Source organism: Leptodactylus fuscus, chromosome 8 (assembly GCF_031893055.1).
Source record: "Leptodactylus fuscus isolate aLepFus1 chromosome 8, aLepFus1.hap2, whole genome shotgun sequence".
NCBI lineage: Eukaryota > Metazoa > Chordata > Amphibia > Anura > Leptodactylidae > Leptodactylus > Leptodactylus fuscus.
This window is the reverse complement of record NC_134272.1, coordinates 40,138,182-40,162,648: the sequence shown is the minus strand read 5'-3', so window position 1 is coordinate 40,162,648 and position 24,467 is coordinate 40,138,182. Positions and strand designations below refer to the sequence as shown.

Here is a 24,467-nt window from a genome sequence, read left to right as displayed (position 1 = left end):
TGACTGGGAATTCAAAGAATATATTGGGGTTACGTGCACCCACAATTTTTACTACTGGTATACAGTGCCATTGTCTGACTGGGAATTCAAAGAGTATATTGGGAATACAAATACCCTCATTTCTTGCTACTGCCATATAGTGCCAGTTTCTGACTGGGAATTCAAAGAATATATTGGGGTTACGTGCACCCACAATTTTTACTACTGGTATACAGTGCCATTGTCTGACTGGGAATTCAAAGAATATATTGGGGTTACGTGCACCCACAATTTTTACTACTGGTATACAGTGCCAATTTCTAACTAGGAATTCAAAATGCGCAAGGCTCCCGGAAAGGGACGTGGACGAGGCCGTGGGCGAGGTCGGGGGAATGGTTCTGGGGAGCAAGGTAGCAGTGAAGCCACAGGGCGTCCCGTGCCTACTCCTGTGGGGCAGCAAGCATTGCGCCACTCCACAGTGCCAGGGTTGCTTGCCACATTAACTAAACTGCAGGGTACAAACCTTAGTAGGCCCGAGAACCAGGAACAGGTCTTGCAATGGCTGTCAGAGAACGCTTACAGCACATTGTCCAGCAGCCAGTCAGACTCTGCCTCCTCTCCTCCTATTACCCAACAGTCTTGTCTTCCTTCCTCCCAAAATTCCGAAGCTTTACAGAACAATAACCCAAACTGTCCCTGCTCCCCAGAGCTGTTCTCCGCTCCTTTCATTGTCCCTCAACCTGCCTCTCCACGTCACGATTCCACGAACCTAACAGAGGAGCATCTGTGTCCAGATGCTCAAACACTAGAGTCTCCTCCATCTCCGTTCGATTTGGTGGTGGATGACCAGCAACCCACCCTCATCGACGATGATGTGACGCAGTTGCCGTCAGGGCATCCAGTTGACCGGCGCATTGTGCGGGAGGAGGAGATGAGACAGGAGTTGGAAGAGGAAGTGGTGGATGATGAGGACACTGACCCGACCTGGACAGGGGGGATGTCAAGCGGGGAAAGTAGTGTGGATGTTGAGGCAGGTGCAGCACCAAAAAGGGTAGCTAGAGGCAGAGGTCAGCAGCTTAGGCGAAGCCAGGCCACACCCGGAATCTCCCAAGATGTTCCAGTTCGTACCCAGCCCCGAAAAACTCCCACCTCGAGGGCACGTTTCTCGAAGGTGTGGAGTTTTTTCAAGGAATGCGCCGAGGACAGATATAGTGTTGTCTGCACAATTTGCCTCTCGAAATTGATTAGGGGCTCTGAGAAGAGCAACCTGTCCACCACTTCAATGCGCCGTCATTTGGAATCCAAGCACTGGAATCAGTGGCAGGCAGCAACGGCAGGACAAAGGCCGCCTGCCGTTCACGCCACTGCCACTGCCTCTGCCTCTGCCTCTGCCACTGCCACTGCTGACTGTGCTGGCGATGCACTCCAGAGGACGAGCCAGGACACCACTTCATCTGCCTCCGCCACTTTGTTGACTTCTACCTCATCCTCCCCTGGTCCTGTCTTATCTCCTTCTCCTGCACCATCAAAGGCACCATCAGGCGTTTCTTTACAACAACCCACCATCTCTCAGACATTGGAGCGGCGGCAGAAATACACTGCTAACCACCCACACGCGCAAGCCTTGAACGCCAACATCGCTAAACTGCTGGCCCAGGAGATGTTGGCGTTCCGGCTTGTTGAAACTCCCGCCTTCCTGGACCTGATGGCAACTGCGGCACCTCGCTATGCCGTCCCTAGCCGTCACTACTTCTCCCGGTGTGCCGTCCCCGCCTTGCACCAGCACGTGTCACTCAACATCAGGCGGGCCCTTAGTTCCGCGCTTTGCACAAAGGTCCACTTGACCACCGACGCGTGGACAAGTGCATGCGGACAGGGACGCTACATTTCACTGACGGCACACTGGGTGAATGTAGTTGAGGCTGGGACTGCTTCCCAAACTGGCCCGGTGTACCTCGTCTCCCCGCCTAACATTCCTGGCAGGGACACGAGAAGAACACCCCCCTCCTCCTCCTCCTCTACCGCCTCCTCCTCCGCCACCGCCTCCTCCTCCGCCACCGCCTCCTCCTCCGCTGTTAGATTGACCCCAGCTACGAGTTGGAAACGTTGCAGCACTGGCGTTGGTAGACGTCAGCAGGCTGTGCTGAAGCTGATCAGCTTGGGGGACAGACAGCACACTGCCTCCGAGGTGAGGGATGCCCTCCTCGATGAGACGGCAATATGGTTTGAGCCGCTGCACCTGGGCCCAGGCATGGTCGTTTGTGATAACGGCCGGAACCTGGTAGCAGCTCTGGAGCTTGCCGGACTCCAACATGTTCCATGCCTGGCCCACGTCTTCAACCTAGTGGTGCAACGTTTCCTAAAGAGCTACCCCAATGTTCCAGAGCTACTGGTGAAAGTGCGGCGCATGTGCGCCCACTTTCGCAAGTCGACAGTAGCCGCTGCTAGCTTAAAATCTCTCCAGCAACGCCTGCATGTGCCACAACACCGGCTTTTGTGCGACGTCCCCACACGCTGGAACTCAACGTTTCAGATGTTGAATAGAGTGGTTGAGCAGCAGAGACCTTTGATGGAATACCAGCTACAAAACCCTAGGGTGCCACAAAGTCAGCTGCCTCAGTTTCACATCCATGAGTGGCCATGGATGAGAGACCTTTGTGACATCCTACGGGTCTTTGAGGAGTCCACAAGGAGGGTGAGCTCTGAGGATGCGATGGTGAGCCTTACAATCCCGCTCTTGTGTGTTCTGAGAGAATCCCTGATTGACATCAGGGATAACTCAGATCACACAGAGGAGTTAGGGATAGCATCCGATCCGTCACAGCTGGAGAGTAGGTCCACACATCTGTCCGCTTCACTGCGTTTAATGGAGGAGGAGGAGGAGGAGGAGGAGGAAGAAGAGTTGTCCGATGATGTGATGGTGATACAGGAGGCTTCCGGGCAACTTCGAATCGTCCCATTGTTGCAGCGCGGATGGGTAGACATGGAGGATGAGGAGGAAATGGAGATTGAACTTTCCGGTGGGGCCAGAGGAGTCATGCCAACTAACACTGTGGCAGACATGGCTGAGTTCATGTTGGGGTGCTTTACAACCGACAAGCGTATTGTCAAAATCATGGAGGACAACCAGTACTGGATCTTTGCTATCCTTGACCCCCGGTATAAAAACAACATCTCGTCTTTTATTCCGGTAGAGGGGAGGGCCAATCGCATCAATGCTTGCCACAGGCAATTGGTGCAGAATATGATGGAGATGTTTCCAGCATGTGACGTTGGCGGCAGGGAGGGCAGTTCCTCCAGTAGGCAACCAAGTTCTCACCGGTCCACACAAACGAGGGGCACACTGTCTAAGGTCTGGGACACCTTGATGGCACCCCCTCGCCAAAGTGCCGCCACGGAGGGTCCTAGTGTCACCAGGCGTGAGAAGTATAGGCGCATGTTGCGGGAATACCTTTCCGACCACAGCCCTGTCCTCTCCGACCCCTCTGCGCCCTACACGTATTGGGTGTCGAAGTTGGACCTGTGGCTTGAACTTGCCCTATATGCCTTGGAGGTGCTGTCCTGTCCTGCCGCCAGCGTCCTATCTGAGAGGGTGTTCAGTGCAGCCGGTGGCATCATCACTGACAAGCGCACCCGTCTGTCAGCTGAGAGTGCCGACCGGCTCACTTTGATAAAAATGAACCACCACTGGATAGAGCCTTCATTTTTGTGCCCACCTGTGTAAAGCACCCCAACATGAAACTCCATGTCTGTACTCAACCTCTCCAATTCCTCCGCATCCTCATACTCATCCACCATAAGCGTTGCACAATTCTGCTAATACTAGGCTCCCTCCAACATGATTTCCCCCAACTCTGCTGGTTAGAGGCTCCCTCCACCCTGATTTCCACCAACTCTGCTGGTTAGAGGCTCCCTCCACCCTGCTTTCCCACAACTCTGCTGGTTAGAGGCTCCTTCCACCATGAATTTGCCCAAACTGGGCTGTTTAGAGGCTCCCTCCACCATGAATTGGTCCAAACTGGGTTTTTTAGAGGCTCCCTCCACCATGAATTGGTCCAAACTGGGCTGGTTAGAGGCTCCCTCCACCATGAATTGGTCCAAACTGGGCTGGTTAGAGGCTCCCTCCACCATGAATTGGTCCAAACTGGGCTGGTTAGAGGCTCCCTCCACAATTAATTGGTCCAAACTGGGCTAATTAGAGGCTCCCTCCACCATGAATTGGTCCAAACTGGGTTTTTTAGAGGCTCCCTCCACCATGAATTTGCCCAAACTGGGCTGTTTAGAGGCTCCCTCCACCATGAATTGGTCCAAACTGGGCTGGTTAGAGGCTCCCTCCACCATGAATTTCCCAAAACTTGGCTGTTTAGAGGCTCCCTCCACCATTAATTGGTCCAAACTGGGCTGGTTAGAGGCTCCCTCCACCATGAATTTGCCCAAACTGGGGTGGTTAGAGGCTCCCTCCACCATTAATTGGTCCAAACTGGGCTGGTTAGAGGCTCCCTCCACAATTAATTGGTCCAAACTGGGCTAATTAGAGGCTCCCTCCACCATGAATTGGTCCAAACTGGGTTTTTTAGAGGCTCCCTCCACCATGAATTTGCCCAAACTGGGCTGTTTAGAGGCTCCCTCCACCATGAATTGGTCCAAACTGGGCTGGTTAGAGGCTCCCTCCACCATGAATTGGTCCAAACTGGGCTGGTTAGAGGCTCCCTCCACCATGAATTTCCCAAAACTTGGCTGTTTAGAGGCTCCCTCCACCATTAATTGGTCCAAACTGGGCTGGTTAGAGGCTCCCTCCACCATGAATTTGCCCAAACTGGGCTGTTTAGAGGCTCCCTCCACCATGAATTTGCCCAAACTGGGCTGGTTAGAGGCTCCCTCCACCATGAATTGGTCCAAACTGGGCTGGTTAGAGGCTCCCTCCACCATGAATTTGCCCAAACTGGGCTGTTTAGAGGCTCCCTCCACCATGAATTTGCCCAAACTGGGCTGGTTAGAGGCTCCCTCCACCATGAATTGGTCCAAACGGGTTTTTAGAGGCTCCCTTCACCATGAATTGGTCCAAACTTGGCTGTTTAGAGGCTCCCTCCACCATGAATTTGCCCAAACTGGGCTGTTTAGAGGCTCCCTCCACCATGAATTGGTCCAAACTGGGCTGGTTAGAGGCTCCCTCCACCATGAATTTCCCAAAACTTGGCTGTTTAGAGGCTCCCTCCACCATTAATTGGTCCAAACTGGGCTGGTTAGAGGCTCCCTCCACCATGAATTTGCCCAAACTGGGCTGTTTAGAGGCTCCCTCCACCATGAATTTGCCCAAACTGGGCTGGTTAGAGGCTCCCTCCACCATGAATTGGTCCAAACTGGGCTGGTTAGAGGCTCCCTCCACCATGAATTTGCCCAAACTGGGCTGTTTAGAGGCTCCCTCCACCATGAATTTGCCCAAACTGGGCTGGTTAGAGGCTCCCTCCACCATGAATTGGTCCAAACTGGGCTGGTTAGAGGCTCCCTCCACCATGAATTTGCCCAAACTGGGCTGTTTAGAGGCTCCCTCCACCATGAATTTGCCCAAACTGGGCTGGTTAGAGGCTCCCTCCACCATTAATTGGTCCAAACTGGGCTGGTTAGAGGCTCCCTCCACCATGAATTTGCCCAAACTGGGCTGTTTAGAGGCTCCCTCCACCATGAATTTGCCCAAACTGGGCTGGTTAGAGGCTCCCTCCACCATGAATTGGTCCAAACTGGGCTGGTTAGAGGCTCCCTCCACCATGAATTTGCCCAAACTGGGCTGTTTAGAGGCTCCCTCCACCATGAATTTGCCCAAACTGGGCTGGTTAGAGGCTCCCTCCACCATGAATTGGTCCAAACGGGTTTTTAGAGGCTCCCTTCACCATGAATTGGTCCAAACTTGGCTGGTTAGAGGCTCCCTCCACCATGAATTTGCCCAAACTGGGCTGTTTAGAGGCTCCCTCCACCATGAATTGGTCCAAACTGGGCTGGTTAGAGGCTCCCTCCACCATGAATTTCCCAAAACTTGGCTGTTTAGAGGCTCCCTCCACCATTAATTGGTCCAAACTGGGCTGGTTAGAGGCTCCCTCCACCATGAATTTGCCCAAACTGGGGTGGTTAGAGGCTCCCTCCACCATTAATTGGTCCAAACTGGGCTGGTTAGAGGCTCCCTCCACAATTAATTGGTCCAAACTGGGCTAATTAGAGGCTCCCTCCACCATGAATTGGTCCAAACTGGGTTTTTTAGAGGCTCCCTCCACCATGAATTTGCCCAAACTGGGCTGTTTAGAGGCTCCCTCCACCATGAATTGGTCCAAACTGGGCTGGTTAGAGGCTCCCTCCACCATGAATTGGTCCAAACTGGGCTGGTTAGAGGCTCCCTCCACCATGAATTTCCCAAAACTTGGCTGTTTAGAGGCTCCCTCCACCATTAATTGGTCCAAACTGGGCTGGTTAGAGGCTCCCTCCACCATGAATTTGCCCAAACTGGGCTGTTTAGAGGCTCCCTCCACCATGAATTTGCCCAAACTGGGCTGGTTAGAGGCTCCCTCCACCATGAATTGGTCCAAACTGGGCTGGTTAGAGGCTCCCTCCACCATGAATTTGCCCAAACTGGGCTGTTTAGAGGCTCCCTCCACCATGAATTTGCCCAAACTGGGCTGGTTAGAGGCTCCCTCCACCATGAATTGGTCCAAACGGGTTTTTAGAGGCTCCCTTCACCATGAATTGGTCCAAACTTGGCTGTTTAGAGGCTCCCTCCACCATGAATTTGCCCAAACTGGGCTGTTTAGAGGCTCCCTCCACCATGAATTTGCCCAAACTGGGCTGGTTAGAGGCTCCCTCCACCATGAATTGGTCCAAACTGGGCTGGTTAGAGGCTCCCTCCACCATGAATTTGCCCAAACTGGGCTGTTTAGAGGCTCCCTCCACCATGAATTTGCCCAAACTGGGCTGGTTAGAGGCTCCCTCCACCATGAATTGGTCCAAACGGGTTTTTAGAGGCTCCCTTCACCATGAATTGGTCCAAACTTGGCTGTTTAGAGGCTCCCTCCACCATGAATTGGTCCAAACTGGGGTGGTTAGAGGCTCCCTCCACCATGAATTTGCCCAAACTGGGCTGTTTAGAGGCTCCCTCCACCATGAATTGGTCCAAACTGGGTTTTTTAGAGGCTCCCTCCACCATGAATTGGTCCAAACTGGGCTGGTTAGAGGCTCCCTCCACCATGAATTGGTCCAAACTGGGGTGGTTAGAGGCTCCCTCCACCATTAATTGGTCCAAACTGGGCTGGTTAGAGGCTCCCTCCACCATTAATTGGTCCAAACTGGGCTGGTTAGAGGCTCCCTCCACCATGAATTTGCCCAAACTGGGCTGGTTAGAGGCTCCCTCCACCATGAATTGGTCCAAACTGGGGTTTTTAGAGGCTCCCTCCACCATGAATTGGTCCAAACTGGGGTTTTTAGAGTCTCCCTCCACCATGAATTGGTCCAAACTGGGGTTTTTAGAGGCTCCCTCCACCATGAATTTGCCCAAACTCTGCTGGTTAGAGGCTCAATCCACCCTGATTTTCAAAACAAATGTTGGTGCCAACCTCAACTTACTACAAGGGCCAAATTCACTGCTGGTGACAAGCTCTCCTCACTGCAAGTGCCAAATACACATGTTTCAAGGTGTTTTCCTACTGTCAGAGAGGTGGTATTGAGTGTGTAAAGTGTGTAGTTGTTAGGCTGTGATGTTGGGGTAATAGAGGGTCTTTGGTGTGTTAGATGCCCCCAGACATGCTTCCCCTGCTGTCCCAGTGTCATTCCAGAGGTGTTGGCATCATTTCCTGGGGTGTCATAGTGGACTTGGTGACCCTCCAGACACGGATTTGGGTTTCCCCCTTAACGAGTATCTGTTCCCCATAGACTATAATGGGGTTCGAAACCCGTTCGAACACACGAACATTGAGCGGCTGTTCGAATCGAATTTCGAACCTCGAACATTTTAGTGTTCGCTCATCTCTATTAATTATAGTTGTGGAAACACTGAGTTTTTTTCCTCCATAGATTTCTATGGAGAGTGTGAAAAATGCAGCATGATAAATGTGTTGCGGAAACTCTGCAGAAACGCTGCGGAAAAGCATCAAAATTCGTAGACAAAAACTCACTGTTTTGCTTGGTTGAGGCTAAGGCCCCACAAGCCGGTACCGCCTGTGCTAAAGCGCTGTGGGAACAACCGTGGCATGACCGCATTGCAGTTCTTCCCACAGTGCTTTGAACAGAAAGTTCACAGTTTTCCTCCACAGACTTCCTGTTACAATTATATCTATGGTAAAGCCACCTGCGTTTTACGTAGATATAATTGACATGCTGCAATTTTCAAAACCGCAACAGTTTTGGAAATCGCAGCGTGTCCATGCTGCGGTTTTTTTCCACAAAGTGGGCTTGGGATTCACATGAAACCCATCAACTTTGCAAGTACTGTAAAATGCTGCGATTTTTCCCACGGTGTTTCCACCGCGGCCAAATCGCGGCGTTTCCAGCCCGTGTGGCCCTGGCCTAAATAGTAGAGAACCACAATTCCTTAGGAATTTCAACATAGCCTTTCAATTACCTTTATTGCACATGAGAAACTCGAGCAAAAACGCAATGAAAAACTCAACAGAAAACTCATATGAATTTTCGCAGCACAAAACTGAAAAACGTGATGAAAAATGCATGTACATGTGCATTTTTTTCCCCGACAGAAAACGCAGCGTTTTTTACGCTGCGTTTTTTTGCTGTGTTTCCGCCCAGTGGGGCCTTAGCCTAAAAGAGAGAAAGTTGCACTTTTTGTGCAAAACCTGACTTTTGCCAAAAATTATGACTTTCTCATGACTATCTCATTGCAGATGGCTACACACAGAAACAAAAAGGATACACAAATTCTATTGTATATTCTGTCAGTAGTGTTTTTCTCATTTCACATCACATTTTTTCTGGACTTGTGGAGCCAAAAGGAAACGTAAGGGCATGACTGTATCATGCATTTTGCTCATATCCTACTTCTGCATGACATTTATTCCAAGGTAAATCATGAAGGTTAGAAGCAAACTGCATGCAAATCTATTATGCAACAGGGTGCAATAGTCTTAGGATACACTATTTTTATGCTGTTTCAGGATATCTGTTGCTGTACACTTTACAATAGTAAAACTATCACTGCGTACACAAACAGAATACCATTCAGTTATGTAAAAAAATTCATCTATTTTTTTTCCAGGCTGCTTATGAGGAAATATGTAACACAGCCACAAAGCGCATTCGGGAGCTTCTTAATTTTGACACAACTTACACAGATCAGTATTCTATTCCTGTGATGGAATTTGAAGGAAAAAGGCAAGTTTCTTTTTTATACAATTATTACTTGCAGTTAGAGATGAGCGAACAGTAAAATGTTCAAGGTTCGATATTCGTTTTGAGTAGCCCCTCAATATTCGACTACTTGAATCGAATATCGAACCCTATTATAATCTATGGGGGGAAAATGCTCGTTTCAGGGGTAGGCAACGTTCGATCAAATTGTACTTACCAAGTCCACGAGTGAAGGTTGGGCAGGATCCTCCGAGCAGTCTTCTCCTTGCAGCGTCCCCGCGGCGATATCTGGCTCTTCATTCACCCTGCCAGGCATCGGGCCTGGGCAGAGCTGACTGCGCATGCCCGCACTACAAGCGGACATGCGCAATCGGCTCTGCCCAGGCCCGGTGCCTGGCAGAGTGAATGAAGAGTCGGAAGACGCCGCGGGTAAGCTGCACGGAGAAGACTTCTAAAGGTAAGAGAAGAACCAGCGTTGATTGGCCGACTGTATAGCATTTGGCCAATCAATGCTGGTTCTGCATCGAACTTTTACATTCGAACAGCGAGTGGTACTCGATCGAATACGAGTATTTTGAATACCGTAGTATTCGATCGAATACCTACTCGATCGAGTACTACTCGCTCATCTCTATTTACAGTATATGTACAGTATACATGATACCAGTTTTGCTTGAAATATACTGTTATGGTAATCATCTATGGTTGATAAAAGGTGAAATACAAATAAAGTAAGTACAATAAAATATGGATTACTGATAAAATAGCTGTTGGATTCTCCTTCCACCCAAACTTTTGATAATTTATAAACCCCCCAAATAATTGTAGTCGTCATTTTTATATTTTTGTTTTCCACATAGCAGGAAATAGCTGGGAAACCTGCTAAGCCAGTCAATTGTTGGGGTCAGGTTACCGCTGTGCAGCAGTACTGTTACAGACCTTATAGTATCTCCGCATTTCTGGAATGTACACCTATATCATGGCAATACACATCTTCATAATGTCAGTACATAATACTGTGTGTGTTACATTATGAGATGTGACAAAGGAACAAATTCTACTTGACACCATATGACCCCCCTCTATTTCTATACAGGAGGGGAAGGAAGCAGATTCTCAGCTCACACTGCTATAAAAGATGTCTGTTCCATTGAACAAATACAATATTTCAAAATGTGTACATAGAAAATAAAAATTGTGACGCATTGGGTTCAGTGCTCTATTTTTGCCCTTTTAGTTCAGCTTGGATTTGATGTTGTTCATTTATATGTAATTCATATACTTTTGTTGAAATTGTTTTTCTTTGTAGTTATCATATCTTCCCAATTCATCTTGAAGATTTTTACCAAACAATGTTGAAAAAAGAATGGTGGGGAGCTATTAGTGGAATAGTAAGCACGCTAAAACCAAAGAGGCTTCCATTAACTGATATGCAGATTAATGAACAATTCAAGAAAAGATTTGGCTATAAAAAGGCCATTAAGTGTAGGGTAAGTTATATGGTATTTTGATATGAGGAATATAAAGGAAGTCAACTGCCACCACTGCATTATAGAGCACATTACTGTAATAAACATCATACCTTTGTTATGTATCCTACTAATATTATAAATGTGAAAGTTTGGCTGTGCTGGCTATGTGCAAACGTCGTGCTTAATTACTGTTCAGCCTCTGCCGGCGGGGAGTGACACTTGTGGACATGTCGACAGCATGTATCGGATCAACATACTCAGTGAGTACGGCAGGGGTATCGGCTCTGCAACCTTTCACATAGGAGTGAGGGGGGGGGGGGCGCCGGAGGCAGTTGGGGGGGCGGGAGGCGCGCTAGAGGGGGGGTGGACAGGTTGGCGCCAACAAACAACCTGCAGACGAAGTCGCGGGCAGATGCTAGTTTGTTAGAGTTAAGTCCTCCATCTTTGTATTTTGGCAGCCATCTTGTAATCTTTCACATATAAACTGTATAAGTATGTATTTTTTCTACTTAAGTCAAGGAGGCCCTTTGTTAGACTTTAAGGAATGTGATAATGAACGTTAATGCATAGGTTGCTAATCCTTATCTCTCAAGGGCCTCATTTTGAGAAGATGCAGCTGACTTTGTATATTTCTTACCTCCTTTACATGATGTATGGACACATAACCAACAAAAGTATTAATCTTATGGTATCTGGGCACTTTGTCATATTTTATGGTTTATGAAGGTTTGTATAGACAGAATCTATGTAGCTAATTGTTAATTAAGTTGCAACATGTCATCTTATCTCTTTTGCCATGATATATACATATAGATAGTCTGGGATGTTAGCTCACACATAAGTATTTTGAATCCTTCTTTGTTTCATGGGAAAGTCCATCCCAGTTTGGAAAATTATAATAAGATGCAGATTATACCAGGCCTCAGCCAATAGTCATGTGCCAGGCTTGTCTTGTATCTCTATAACCAATCATGTTATATATTAATTAGAATAGCCAAGCCAGCTCTTTGTCTGTAATGTATTTAAACTACCTTTTTCTTATAATAAAATCAGAACTCTTTTGATACACTACCATCTTGTGTCTTTAATCAGTTCTCCAGGCTTAAAAGAGAGATGGCTGCAGTCCATCTAGGCCTGTTAATTAACTATCTAATTTGGAACTCTGCAACATACTCTTATGAGGACACTTTAATGTCCCCAACAAGTTTAATATAGATTTGGAGAAAAACTACTTTTAAGTCTTATGCAAATGCGACAGTTGGTTCACAAGAAGTGGGGGAGAAAAGAAGAAGCTCAGTCCTGAAAATCATCTTCAGAAAGTAAAATAAAATCCTATATTTGAAAACAGTGATATATTTTACATCTGCTTGGGTTAGTATGATCACAACAATAACAGACAATACGCAGTGTTTTTGGTTGCTGGGAAAATGCAGCAAAAAAAGAAAAAGTTGTGTTTTACAGTACCAGCAAAATGAAAGAGATTTTGTGTAGTCTCACACAGTACTACTGTACTATTACTATTATTTATGTCGTAGCCAGGGGTGTAGCTGTAGGGGTGTAGTGGTAGCAGTCACTATAGGGCCCTGGACCATGAGGAGGTCCCAAAGGTCCCTCTGCAAAATAAATTACACTACAATTATCCGTTATCAAGTGGTTATCCAAGACAACCCCTTTAAGCTTAAACTGACTATAGTAAAAATTGCAGGATATATTACGTTTTTTTTAAACTAAGGGGGCGTTCACACTACAGTCAGTGTCTGACAGGTAGTGTCCGCTCCTAGTGTCCGTTCATAATCTCGCATGGACATTAGGACTGGACACTAGCTGTGTCCGTGACACTTGTCATTCATTTAAATGGTGATCGGGTGCGTTCTTTTGTACTCCGTGCCTGTCCTTCACTGTCCGCTTATAAAGATGTCCGACTTTTCAAGCGGACAGCAAAACCCGACATGTAGGGTTTTTACAGAACCTGTGTGAGCACATTGCCCTGCGAGTGTCAACCGTAACATACCTTAACCTCACTTCCATTTTGTATTAATTCCTGTTAAGCACTTATAGGGTTAAAATACTAGGTATATGTTGTTTTGGCTTATTTAAGGGGTGCAGTTTTGAAAATGGGGTGATTTATGGGGGGTTTTAATACAAGGGTCTTTCAAGACTAAGGGATTAGTCCCTTAAAAAATGGGTTTTGGAAATGTCTTGAAAATGTGGAATATTGTTCTTTCACTTGTAAACCTTCTAATGTCCGTAAAAAATAAAAGGGTGACTAAAGCTTGATGCCGACATAAAGCAGAGATCTGGGACATGAGATTTATGATATAATTTTCGAGGTCTGACTATCTGTATGCAATGCACATCATTTCAAACTTTATTAAATCCATATTTTTCAAAATTTCCACCAAATTTCCTATTTTTTAATAATTAAACACAAAACATATCAACCAAAATTTACTAATAACATGAACTATAATGTGTTACGAAAAAACAATCTCAAAATCACTTTGGTGAGTTAAAGCATTCCAAAGTTATTGCCACATAAAGTGACACATGTCAGTTTTGAAAAATCGAGCTTGGTCAGGAAGTCAAAAAGTGCCATCGGCGGGAAGGGGTTAAAGACACAGGAGCATAGTTACAGAGGTAACTAAAGGGCTAGGTTTGCTATGAAAGCTAGCACATTGGCAAGCCCATGGCACCAGCATTACACATTCACATGTCAGATGTATAAATGATGTGTTCACTCATGTTTAAAGTTAATGAACTATGAACTATATTATATAATACAAATATATATATATTATATATTAAAATATGATAATTTTAATTCAGTGTTATATTTCAGAATTTACACTGTGGACTAAAAGTTGCTGCAGAGAGAGGACTGACTGCAATCTTCTATACATACTGTCGCAAAACACCTATTTCCGGATTGAATGTCCTTGATGATTCTGGATATTCCATTATACATAATGCTGCTCTGCATAACAGGGTGTCGATTATTTCACAGTTGGCAAAAGCTGGCATGAATTTAAATCAGCGAAGAAGTGATCATTTCTTAACAGAAGGTAAATTTTATAGCACTGTGACTTGTTGATAGTAAACTTTGATCGATTTTACAACTAACTATAATGCCAAAATGCTCTGTATTATCAATACATGGACTATTAATACCATATTAATGCAGTAAAATTACTGTATCGAGCTGGAGGGTTAGTGGTTTGTAGTATAAATAGTAGGCAATTATTCAAGGTAAACTAGTTGCAAGCAAGAAGGCACACACATGATGGTAGTGGTGGAGTAAAGATAAAGAATAAAGAAAGTACAATTGTGTAGCTGTAAACATGGACAGTACATTTCAAAGACATTTCAATAACATGGTAGCTGATCCATGTTTCAGGAGTATAATTTCACTCACTGGATATCAGTTATTATATATATGTAACTATGTGTATAATAACTGATATCCAGTGAGTGAAAAGAGAACATTGATGTTATATATGTTGACCTTGTTAGTATGATTTTTCTATGTTAAGCTAAGATAAGATAATCCTTTAATAGTCCCACCATGGGGAAATTCAGTGTATTACAGCAGCATAGATAATACATTAATATAAAATACAAAATACGAATACAAAAAGCTCCACGGCATTACAGTGACAGTAGGTACAGATAAAGAAGATAGTAGGAGGGATATCACAACTTAAGGATCTTTCAGTTCTCTGTATGGAGTGATCTGCGCTTAGCATGGTGTTGATTGTATAGCCTAATCACAGCGGGCAGGAAAGACTTCCGATAGCGCTGCTTCTCACACTTAGGGTGAAGCAGTCGATCACTGACGGCACTGTCCAGTGTTATCACAGTCGCATGGGATGGGAGTTATTCCCCAGAATGGAGCTCACCACGGACAGTATCCTTCTGTTACCAGATAGAAGACAAGGTTAAAATTCCAGCAATCCAACTCTTCATAAAACTTAACTTTTAATATATAGTAGATGAAAACATAAAAAATGAGGTGGGCAACATGTCCAAAACCTCACATAGGTGCATGTAATGTCCAGAGAAACTGACGTGTTTCGAACACGAAGTGTTCTTAGTCGTAGCCTAGAGTACAATAAACTCGCCGGTATATATACTAACTTAATGGAACCAACCCAATACACCTGGGGTGGAACCAAAACCGGTGTTGTACATATCATTCCATGCTTCTAAATCAGTAAAAAGCATATATAGCACAAACATTTAAAAACAAAAACACTAATTACATGCAACAGAAATATATAATCAAATAAAGTGCAATATACTAATAAATCCATATAAAATCATAAGGATATATACATATGAACATAATGACGTGAAGAAGGGAGGAAAAACCAATACAACTATACGTCTACCTTGCCCTCGTCAAAGATGGCCGATGATGTGAGACTATGATGTTCTACGCATGCTCATTGCAATGCCATAGAGTCACCAACACTATCAATGTGTAGTGTTCTACGCATGTTTATTCAAAATTGCCAAAAGGATAAGGGGTGAATAACAAAACAAATAAACCCAGGTTCTCACAAGACTGTGAATGAATGAATGAACTACCAGACACGTGACCGATGTCACCTGACTTTGCAAGTCCCCACATTACCCTAACGGAGAGTGCTTCGCAATACTCATTGACTCACCATATAAAGATGAAGCAAAATGACATTCAACAAAGTAAGTGCATAGAGGTGTAATGATTAGAGATGAGCGAACAGTGTTCTATCGAACTCATGTTCGATCGGATATTAGGCTGTTCGGCATGTTCGAATCGAATCGAACACTGCGTGGTAAAGTGCGCCATTACTCGATTCCCCTCCCACCTTCCCTGGCGCCTTTTTTGCTCCAATAACAGCGCAGGGTAGGTGGGACAGGAACTACGACACCGGTGACGTTGAAAAAAGTAGGAAAAACCCATTGGCTGCCGAAAACATGTGACCTCTAATTTAAAAGAACAGCGCCGCCCAGATTCGCGTCATTCTGAGCTTGCAATTCACAGTGTATTCCCGTATACCCTATATATACACCCCAAATCCCCGTTCCAACGGTGTGCCCCCCCACCTTCACCCCAGAAATACCCTGCAAGTCCCCTAGCAATAGAATTGGGGCTATATACACCCACTATTTTTGCTACTGCCATATAGTGCCATTGTCTGACTGGGAATTCAAAGAATATATTGGGGTTACATATAACTTCAATTCCAGGGAGAAGCTTGTCAGTGTAAGGTGGCAGTGACGGGCTCAATCGCCGCAACCCAGCTTTCCCAGGATCCTGAATGGAATACACTGACAGTGTATTCCCGTATACCCTATATATACACCCCAAATCCCTGTTCCAACGGTGTGCCCCCCCACCTTCACCCCAGAAATACCCTGCAAGTCCCCTAGCAATAGAATTGGGGCTATATACACCCACTATTTCTGCTACTGCCATATAGTGCCATTGTCTGACTGGGAATTCAAAGAATATATTGGGGTTACATATAACTTCAATTCCAGGGAGAAGCTTGTCAGTGTAACGTGGCACTGATGGGCTCAATCGCCGCAACCCAGCTTTCCCAGGATCCTGAATGGAATACACTGACAGTGTATTCCCGTATACCCTATATATACACCCCAAATCCCCGTTCCAACGGTGTGCCCCCCCACCTTCACCCCAGAAATACCCTGCAAGTCCCCTAGCAATAGAATTGGGGCTATATACACCCACTATTTTTGCTACTGCCATATAGTGCCATTGTCTGACTGGGAATGCAAAGAATATATTGGGGTTACAAATACCTTCAAGTCCTGCCACTGCCATATAGTGCCAGTTTCTCACTGGGAATTCAAAGAATATATTGGGGTTACAAATACCTTCAAGTCCTGCCACTGCCATATAGTGCCATTGTCTGACTGGGAATTCAAAGAATATATTGGGGTTACAAATACCTTCAAGTCCTGCCACTGCCATATAGTGCCATTGTCTGACTGGGAATGCAAAGAATATATTGGGGTTACAAATACCTTCAAGTCCTGCCACTGCCATATAGTGCCATTGTCTGACTGGGAATGCAAAGAATATATTGGGGTTACAAATACCTTCAAGTCCTGCCACTGCCATATAGTGCCAGTTTCTCACTGGGAATTCAAAGAATATATTGGGGTTACAAATACCTTCAAGTCCTGCCACTGCCATATAGTGCCATTGTCTGACTGGGAATTCAAAGAATATATTGGGGTTACGTGCACGCACAATTTTTGCTACTGGTATATAGTGCCAGTTTCTGAGTGGAAATTCCCCAAATAATTTGGGGATTCATTCACCCTACATCTCAGGCTCTTGCCATATTCACCCAGGTTGTCAGTGCTGCACCAGCTCGTTCCCAGACAACTCGGCCCGAAAAACACATTACCTATATAGAGGATTTGGACAATGAAGACAACATGTTCTAAATCTAATGTCTGCACCTTCTCCAGAATTAAAATAAAGGCAGCGTTTAACTTTCAAATACCACTGCACAAAGGAAGATCTTATCAGCTTGTCTCATGACATGCTACTAAAAAGTGTCATTTGTGTATCTTAATGTAAATATAGTTGTATAAGCTTTTTGGGTTTTAGGCACTGCCAAGTTATTTATTACCACCCGCTCCCTTATAATGATGATGACGTCAAAGTCACTGTGGGTGTTCAGAGCTCACAGCTTTGGTTGACATTTGTCTTGCTCTCTGTCGGTACCAGCTGTCTTTTTGGATACCGTAAAGTTATGTTGACTTTATTAACAGCTATAGAAGCTTTAGCCAGGTTGTGACGGTGTGTAACCCTAACAACACTAAGTGGGATACACATTAATAGTCAGTCTATGTACCCTAAACGTATCACTGAAGTAATTTTTTTTTCCTCTCCCTAATATAAGAAAGGAACAGACATTAGACCTAGACCGGGGTTCGAGGCTTGTAAAAATCCAGTATTATTTGTTCTTCATGATGTGAAATATGTGTTGAAAAGCAACCCAAGATGAAGTCAGCCATGTGTGCCAGTGTGTTACTTGGCATGCCTTTGCTGGCCCCAACTGTAAGGGTCACTCTCCATTTCCTCCATTTTCCACTCCCCTTCACACCATTTGTGGTGAAGCAATGGGATGCACTGAAGTGCACCCTCTAGCCTCGTGTGGGACAGGGACATCAGATGCCACTCCAACCCCCTCGTCTTCCTCCGCCAGCCAACGGTGCGAAGATGAGAGGAGTGTGCTCTGAATGTTTTCTGCCTAGCAGAGGCTAGTTCTCACTTACAAAAATGGCCCCACTTTGACCTGTATATCAGGCACAATGGTGTAGGTTTCAAAGAAACATGGCACCAACAAGTTGAAAAACGTGGGCCATGCGTGGACCGTGTTTGAGTCTGGCAAGCTCCAGATCTGCTACCAGGTTCCAGCCATTATCACAGGCGCAAAAATGCCAGGCCCCAGGTGTAGCAGGGAAAAAAAATACCATCTCAGCCAGGATGGCATCCCTGACCTCGGAGGCACTGTGCTGTCTGTCCCCCAAGCTGATCAGTTTCAGCACGGCCTGCTGACATCTCCCCACGCCAGTGTTACAGCGTTTGCCGCTAGTAGCTGGGGTGGAGGTTGCAGCATTGTAGGGTTTCAGTCTACTCCTGCCATGAATTTTGGCCTGGGAGAGGAGATAGGCCACCCTAGTTTGCACCCGGGGACCAGACTCCACCACATTCACCCTGCCTGTCATTAAAGATAAGCACTGCAGCATCCCTGACCACAGGCGCTTGTCCATGTGTCGGTGGTCAAGTGGACCTTGCAGCAAAGCGCAGAGCTCTGGGCCCGACTGATGTTATGGGACACATGCAGGCGCAAGGCAGGGACAGCACACCAAGAGAAGTAGTAACGGCTAGGCCCAGCATAGGGAGGTGCCCCAGCTGCCATCTGCTGACGGAAGGCCTGGGTATCCAGAAGCATAAACAAACACCAACATCTCCAGGGCCAGCAGTTTATCGATGAGGCTGTTAAAGGCTTGGGCATGGGGGTGGGTTGTGTTGTACTTCTGCCTGCAATGAAAAGCTTGGGAGATGTGGAGTGGCTGGGAAGAGGCGCATGATGGTGCAGGCCAAAAGGGCGCATGAGGGTGAACTCCCCAATGTGTCAGAGATAGGTGTGTAGGTGTCCTTGCATCATATACTTGCAACATACTTGGCTTTGGAAGTTAATTTTGTGCCAAAAAGTGGTTAAGACAGCGATACCTCAGCTACTCCCGTTACACTGTCTATTGACAACTCCAGCCCTGAAATTACCACCTTTGGAAGTGGACCACCACTTCTAAGATCCCAAAGGAAGTAGGCAAGAGATGTGCAGTGCAGAAAAAAAGATGAAAAAATAAGTGTAGGCAGTAGAGCACAGAGGGATCGGAGAGGACAGAGCTGGTGTCGGCCAGGTATTCCCACAACATGCGCCTATACTTGTCCCTCCTGGTGACACTAGGCCCCTAGTGGCAGTAATTTGTCCAGGGGGGGTCATTAACGTGTTCCAGACCTAGGAATAAGTCTTCCAACAGGGTAGAGTTTTGCATGCCTTTGCTTCTACCCACTGTTTTTGCTGCTTAGCTTCCCTCCACATCTACACTGCTTTAGCCCCTAAACATCACCCCAGTTTATGCCTTTGCTTCTACCCTGTTTTTTTTTGTTGAATTAGCTTCCCTCCACATCTACACTGCTTTAGCCCCTAAACATCACCCCAGTTTATGCCTTTGCTTCTACCCTGTTTTTTTGTTGAATTAGCTTCCCTCCGCATCTACACTGCTTTAGCCCCTAGACATCACCCCTGTCCATGTGGGGTCGGTGGCCTCGTCATCCACCAACTCCTCTTCCAATTGCGCACTGCCCCCTTACTGCAAACCGCACATGACCACAGCTTGCCCTGATGGTAACTGTGTCTCATGATCCCCACTGAGGTCCAGACAAGTCGGTGGCGGGTCCAAAACCCCAAAATTGGAAGGAAATGGCGGATGCTGCAGTATTTCTAACACCTGTTCCTGATGCTCGGGCTTGGTCTGTGTTGTACCCTGCACCCTGCTTAACGCAGCTGCCATATCCGGAGTTGTGCTGAGCGCATGCTAATGTTTCGTGTCCAGTGCAATGGATGGGATGGGATTTCACATAAGTCTGCCACCCATGGCCACTCATGGTTGAGCAACTGAGGGAGTTGACTTTGACGAACCCGAGGGTTTTGGAGTTGGAACTACATCAAAGGTCTGTGCTGCTCACACACTCTGCTCAACACATGATATGTTTAGTGCCAGCAGTGTGGAGATGTCGCACAACAGCAGGTACAGGCGTTGTAGGAGTGCATAGAGGCTAGCAGCGGCAACTATAGACTTTAAAAACTATCCGCACAAGCGCCACACTTTCACCAGTAGCTCAGGAACATTGGGGTACCTTTTTAAAAAGATTAGCAGCAATGAGTTAAAAACGTGGCCCAGGCATGGAATATGTTGCAGGCTGCCAAGCTACAGAGCCGATCCCAGGTTACGGCCATTATCACACATGACAACATGCCTGGGCCCAGGTGCAGTGGCAAAAACCACATTGCCGTCTCATCGAGGATGGCATGACTCACTTTGTCATGTTTTCCTGAGGAATCTTGATGCCCGGTCAACAAATGATGGCCATGTATATTTCTCTACTTGTTACAGTTCAAATTATAATGAAGTAGTTAACATCATTAAACAAAACCTGCCTATCCTGAAACAGGATGACACTTTGCATAAAATTTTATTAAAGGGTTGTAAATTTATATCAAAGAAAGGAAGAACAATTGTCAACCATTTGTCTCCAAGTCTATATTTGGACACACGTAGTGTCTCCTCAACTTGGTTAGACTTACAGGGATGTTATAAATGTGGCATGCCTAGATGCCAGGTGTGCGGTTATGTGAATAAAAGTGTCACCTTTCAAGACTCCTCAGGAAAACGTACATTTAAAATAAAAAACTTTTTCAATTGCATGTCGGACCATGTTGTGTACATGGTCAGTTGTAAGACATGTAATTTAAATTACATCGGTAGCACAATTAGAATGGTGAAATTAAGAATTTCTGAACATTTACAACATATTAGAAATAATACGATCACCAAGTCCACAGGGGTGTCTAAACATTTCTTACAAGTTCATCAAGGAGACATTTCATCTTTCTCCTTTAAAATTATTGACAGAGTCCCTAAATTGGTGCGAGGGGGGGATCGCACACATAAATTAAGATTAAAAGAGGCATCTTGGATCATGAAGCTAGACACAAGACATCCACGTGGCTTAAATCTAAGGAATGATTTAGCATATATATACTGATCATTACACCTCTATGCACTTACTTTGTTGAATGTCATTTTGCTTCATCTTTATATGGTGAGTCAATGTGTATTGCGAAGCACTCTCCGTTAGGGTAATGTGGGGACTTGCAAGTCAGGTGACATCGGTCACGTGTCTGGTAGTTCATTCATTCATTCATTCATTCATTCATTCACAGTCTTGCGAGAACCTGGGTTTATTTGTTTTGTTATTCACCCCTTATCCTTTTGGCAATTTTGAATAAACATGCGTAGAACACTACACATTGATAGTGTTGGTGACTCTATGGCATTGCAATGAGCATGCGTAGAACATCATAGTCTCACATCATCAGCCATCTTTGACGAGGGCAAGGTAGACGTATAGTTGTATTGGTTTTTCCTCCCTTCTTCACGTCATTATGTTCATATGTATATATCCTTATGATTTTATATGGATTTATTAGTATATTGCACTTTATTTGATTATATATTTCTGTTGCATGTAATTAGTGTTTTTGTTTTTAAAGGTTTGTGCTATATATGCTTTTTACTGATTTAGAAGCTTGGAATGATATGTACAACACCGGTTTTGGTTCCACCCCAGGTGTATTGGGTTGGTTCCATTAAGTTAGTATATATACCGGCGAGTTTATTATACTCTAGGCTACGACTAAGAACACTTCGTGTTCGAAACGCGTCAGTTTCTCTGGACATTACATGCACCTATGTGAGGTTTTGGACATGTTGCCCACCTCATTTTTATGTTTTCATCTACTATATATTAAAAGTTAAGTTTTATGAAGAGTTGGATTGCAGGAATTTTATCCTCATCGTCTTCTATCTGCAAATCTCCTGAGCCGAAGGAATTACATTCCGGAGCACTCCAGTCTCTCTAGTTGTCGTGAGTTTAAAAATTGACTTTTTTTATACCATGTGTTCTTTAGAGGGCTGTGATATTTCCCTTTTTCCCTCCCCCTGTACAGTTGGCACATATGAATCTCTCCTTCTGTTACCGACCACCTTCACTGGGTCCAGGGGGCTCCCCAGGACAGAGCTGGCCCTTCTAATCAGCCTGTCAAGTCTATTTCTGTCCCTGGCTGGTATACTACTCCCCTAGCAGACCACTCCGAAGAAGATGGCTGATGCTACTACAGAGTTTAAAAAAGCCCTAAGAAGTGCCCCATAGACTCCAAAGGCCTGCTCTGGCCCTTTCTGTTCAGCACATCCAGGTGATCTGCCCATTCCAGCTGAGAAACTCCCCAGGTATTTATAGGTCTTGACTATCCCCTGGATGTCCACCGAATTTGGAGCACATCTCTGCTTACTAAAGTCCACCATCTCCTTGGTCTTCCCAGCATTAACCCTGAGGTAGTTCCGCTGACACCATTTCACAAAATCCTGGTTTAAGTCTCCCTGTGGTCTCCGCCTGAGATGAGGCCTACTACTGCAGAGTCATCGGAGTACTTCTGTAAGTAGCAGCTAGATGAGTTGTACTTAAAGTCAGCAGTGTACAGTGTGAAGAGGAAAGAAGCAAGAACTGTACCAATAGTTCCAAAGAAAGTTTCAAATTCAACCAGATTTGTGTTACCAGTCTCTGGCCAGCTATTCAGAGACATTATGATGTTTGGGTGAACCATGTGGATCTCTTGCCAACAATCCAGATTGAGTAACAATGGAATTGTACCCACTACCATTTCACAGGTTTTTACCTGCAGTTTAGCTGGCTTCTCAACAATAGGACAATTAGATGCACGTTTTTCCACCTGCTGGTGTCTTGGAGTGCAAACCATTCACTTAACATTGGCAAAAGCTGCCGGCCATTGGGGGTTTTCCCCTTTGCAACAAAATTACAACTCTTTGGCTCACTAATACTAAACAAAGTCTTTTTAGGAACATAGAACCTCTTGGAAGCATGACATCCATATGTAGACTGTAGATGCTCTTGAGTTGCCTTTCTTTGCAGTGAATTTCCACTACTAGCTGGTTGGGCAAACAGGGAGCAGTGTTGGGTAGTGCTGCTCTCCATTGGTTCAACTTCCTGAAGACAATCTGCTGCTATATGACCCAACTGCGGACACCTCCAACAACGAACTTCAAACCTGCTTTGAGTTGGAGTCCCAGATGTTATCTTCCTAGGCAGGTTAAACCTCTCATCATGAAGTGCTTCCCCTGATCCTGGTCTCTTAATAGGTCTCCTTCTTCCAGATGTTAACCAAGCCTTGGCACTCCGTTCCAGCAATCAAGATCAGGACCTAGATAGTTTTCAGTAGAGGTGTACGTTCCAACCAAAGCAACCATCTGATTCAAAGACTGGGGATTTTCCTCGGCAACCCAGCAATTTAAGTCTCTAGCTAGGCCACTAGCATAGCGATCCAACATGACTCTGTCCACAATCTCAGCTGGATGCAAGGCCTCAGGCTGAAGCTATTTACTCACCAGATCAAATAACTGGGAATGCGTTAACCACTTTATTTCATACTGCCAATAACGAACTCTGCAAGCTCACTCAGTGAGAGTAACTCCCAAGTGAATCCGGATCTCTGTTTTTAGCAAGTGATAGTCATTGGCTTGTTCCTGAGTCAAAATAGGCTTTTTGAGACTCCCCAACTAGATATGATGCTGAGCCATCTTCCCATTCTTCATGGCAATATTTGTAGTAGGCACCACTCTCCAGATAGTTGGGGTGGCTGCACAATTCCACTGGGGGCTGACTTGACACTTCTACTATACTCAATTATTTGAAAAAAGATGGACAGCACTCCAATATCTTTTGAAATTTCTTATGTTTAGTAGACCTTGTTTAACAATCTATGTATGATACAAAGGAAAGCTGTATATATTGTTTAATGATGATTAACAAAATCTTATTTCTCAGCTGGTGAGCGTGAGCAAATTTTCGGGCACTGAATGTCCCTCATCAGGCTCTCAAAAAAAACAAAACACTAGCCTCTGCCCACGACTTCGTCTGCGGGTTGTTGGAGTGGATGATCTGCCTATATTCAGCAAATTGCTGTCATCGATGGTTTGCCTGCTCTGGCATTTCGGCAGCTCTCAAGCTGTCCTGCTGCTGAACTTGTTCCTCGCACCGTGCCTGTGATTGTTCCGGCATCTCAGCAGCTCGCTGGGACGCGGTATAATGAGCGTGTTGTTGGTGTTGATGATCCACCTGCTCTGGCGTTTCGACAGCTGTGAAGCTGGCCTGACGCTGAATGCGTTCCTCACGCTGTGCCCGTGATTGTTCCTGTTATGGTCTGGGGATCTCTGACCATGGACTGGCCCTTGACTGATAACTTCTCAGTCAAGTAAAGTGAAAACATAAAAGAAAAAACAAAAATC

At 45.6% G+C, this 24,467-nt stretch overlaps 1 protein-coding gene across 1 annotated transcript in view; it reads left to right on the top strand.

Annotated features, from left to right (window-relative positions):
• ANKAR (ankyrin and armadillo repeat containing) overlaps positions 1-24,467 on the top strand; it is a 95,741-nt gene that overhangs the window by 8,874 nt on the left and 62,400 nt on the right. The window contains exons 4-6 of the mRNA XM_075285120.1: positions 9,227-9,342; positions 10,628-10,808; positions 13,630-13,852. Of these exons, the coding sequence (XP_075141221.1) occupies positions 9,227-9,342; positions 10,628-10,808; positions 13,630-13,852 (520 nt within the window). The remainder of the gene's footprint in view (positions 1-9,226; positions 9,343-10,627; positions 10,809-13,629; positions 13,853-24,467) is intronic.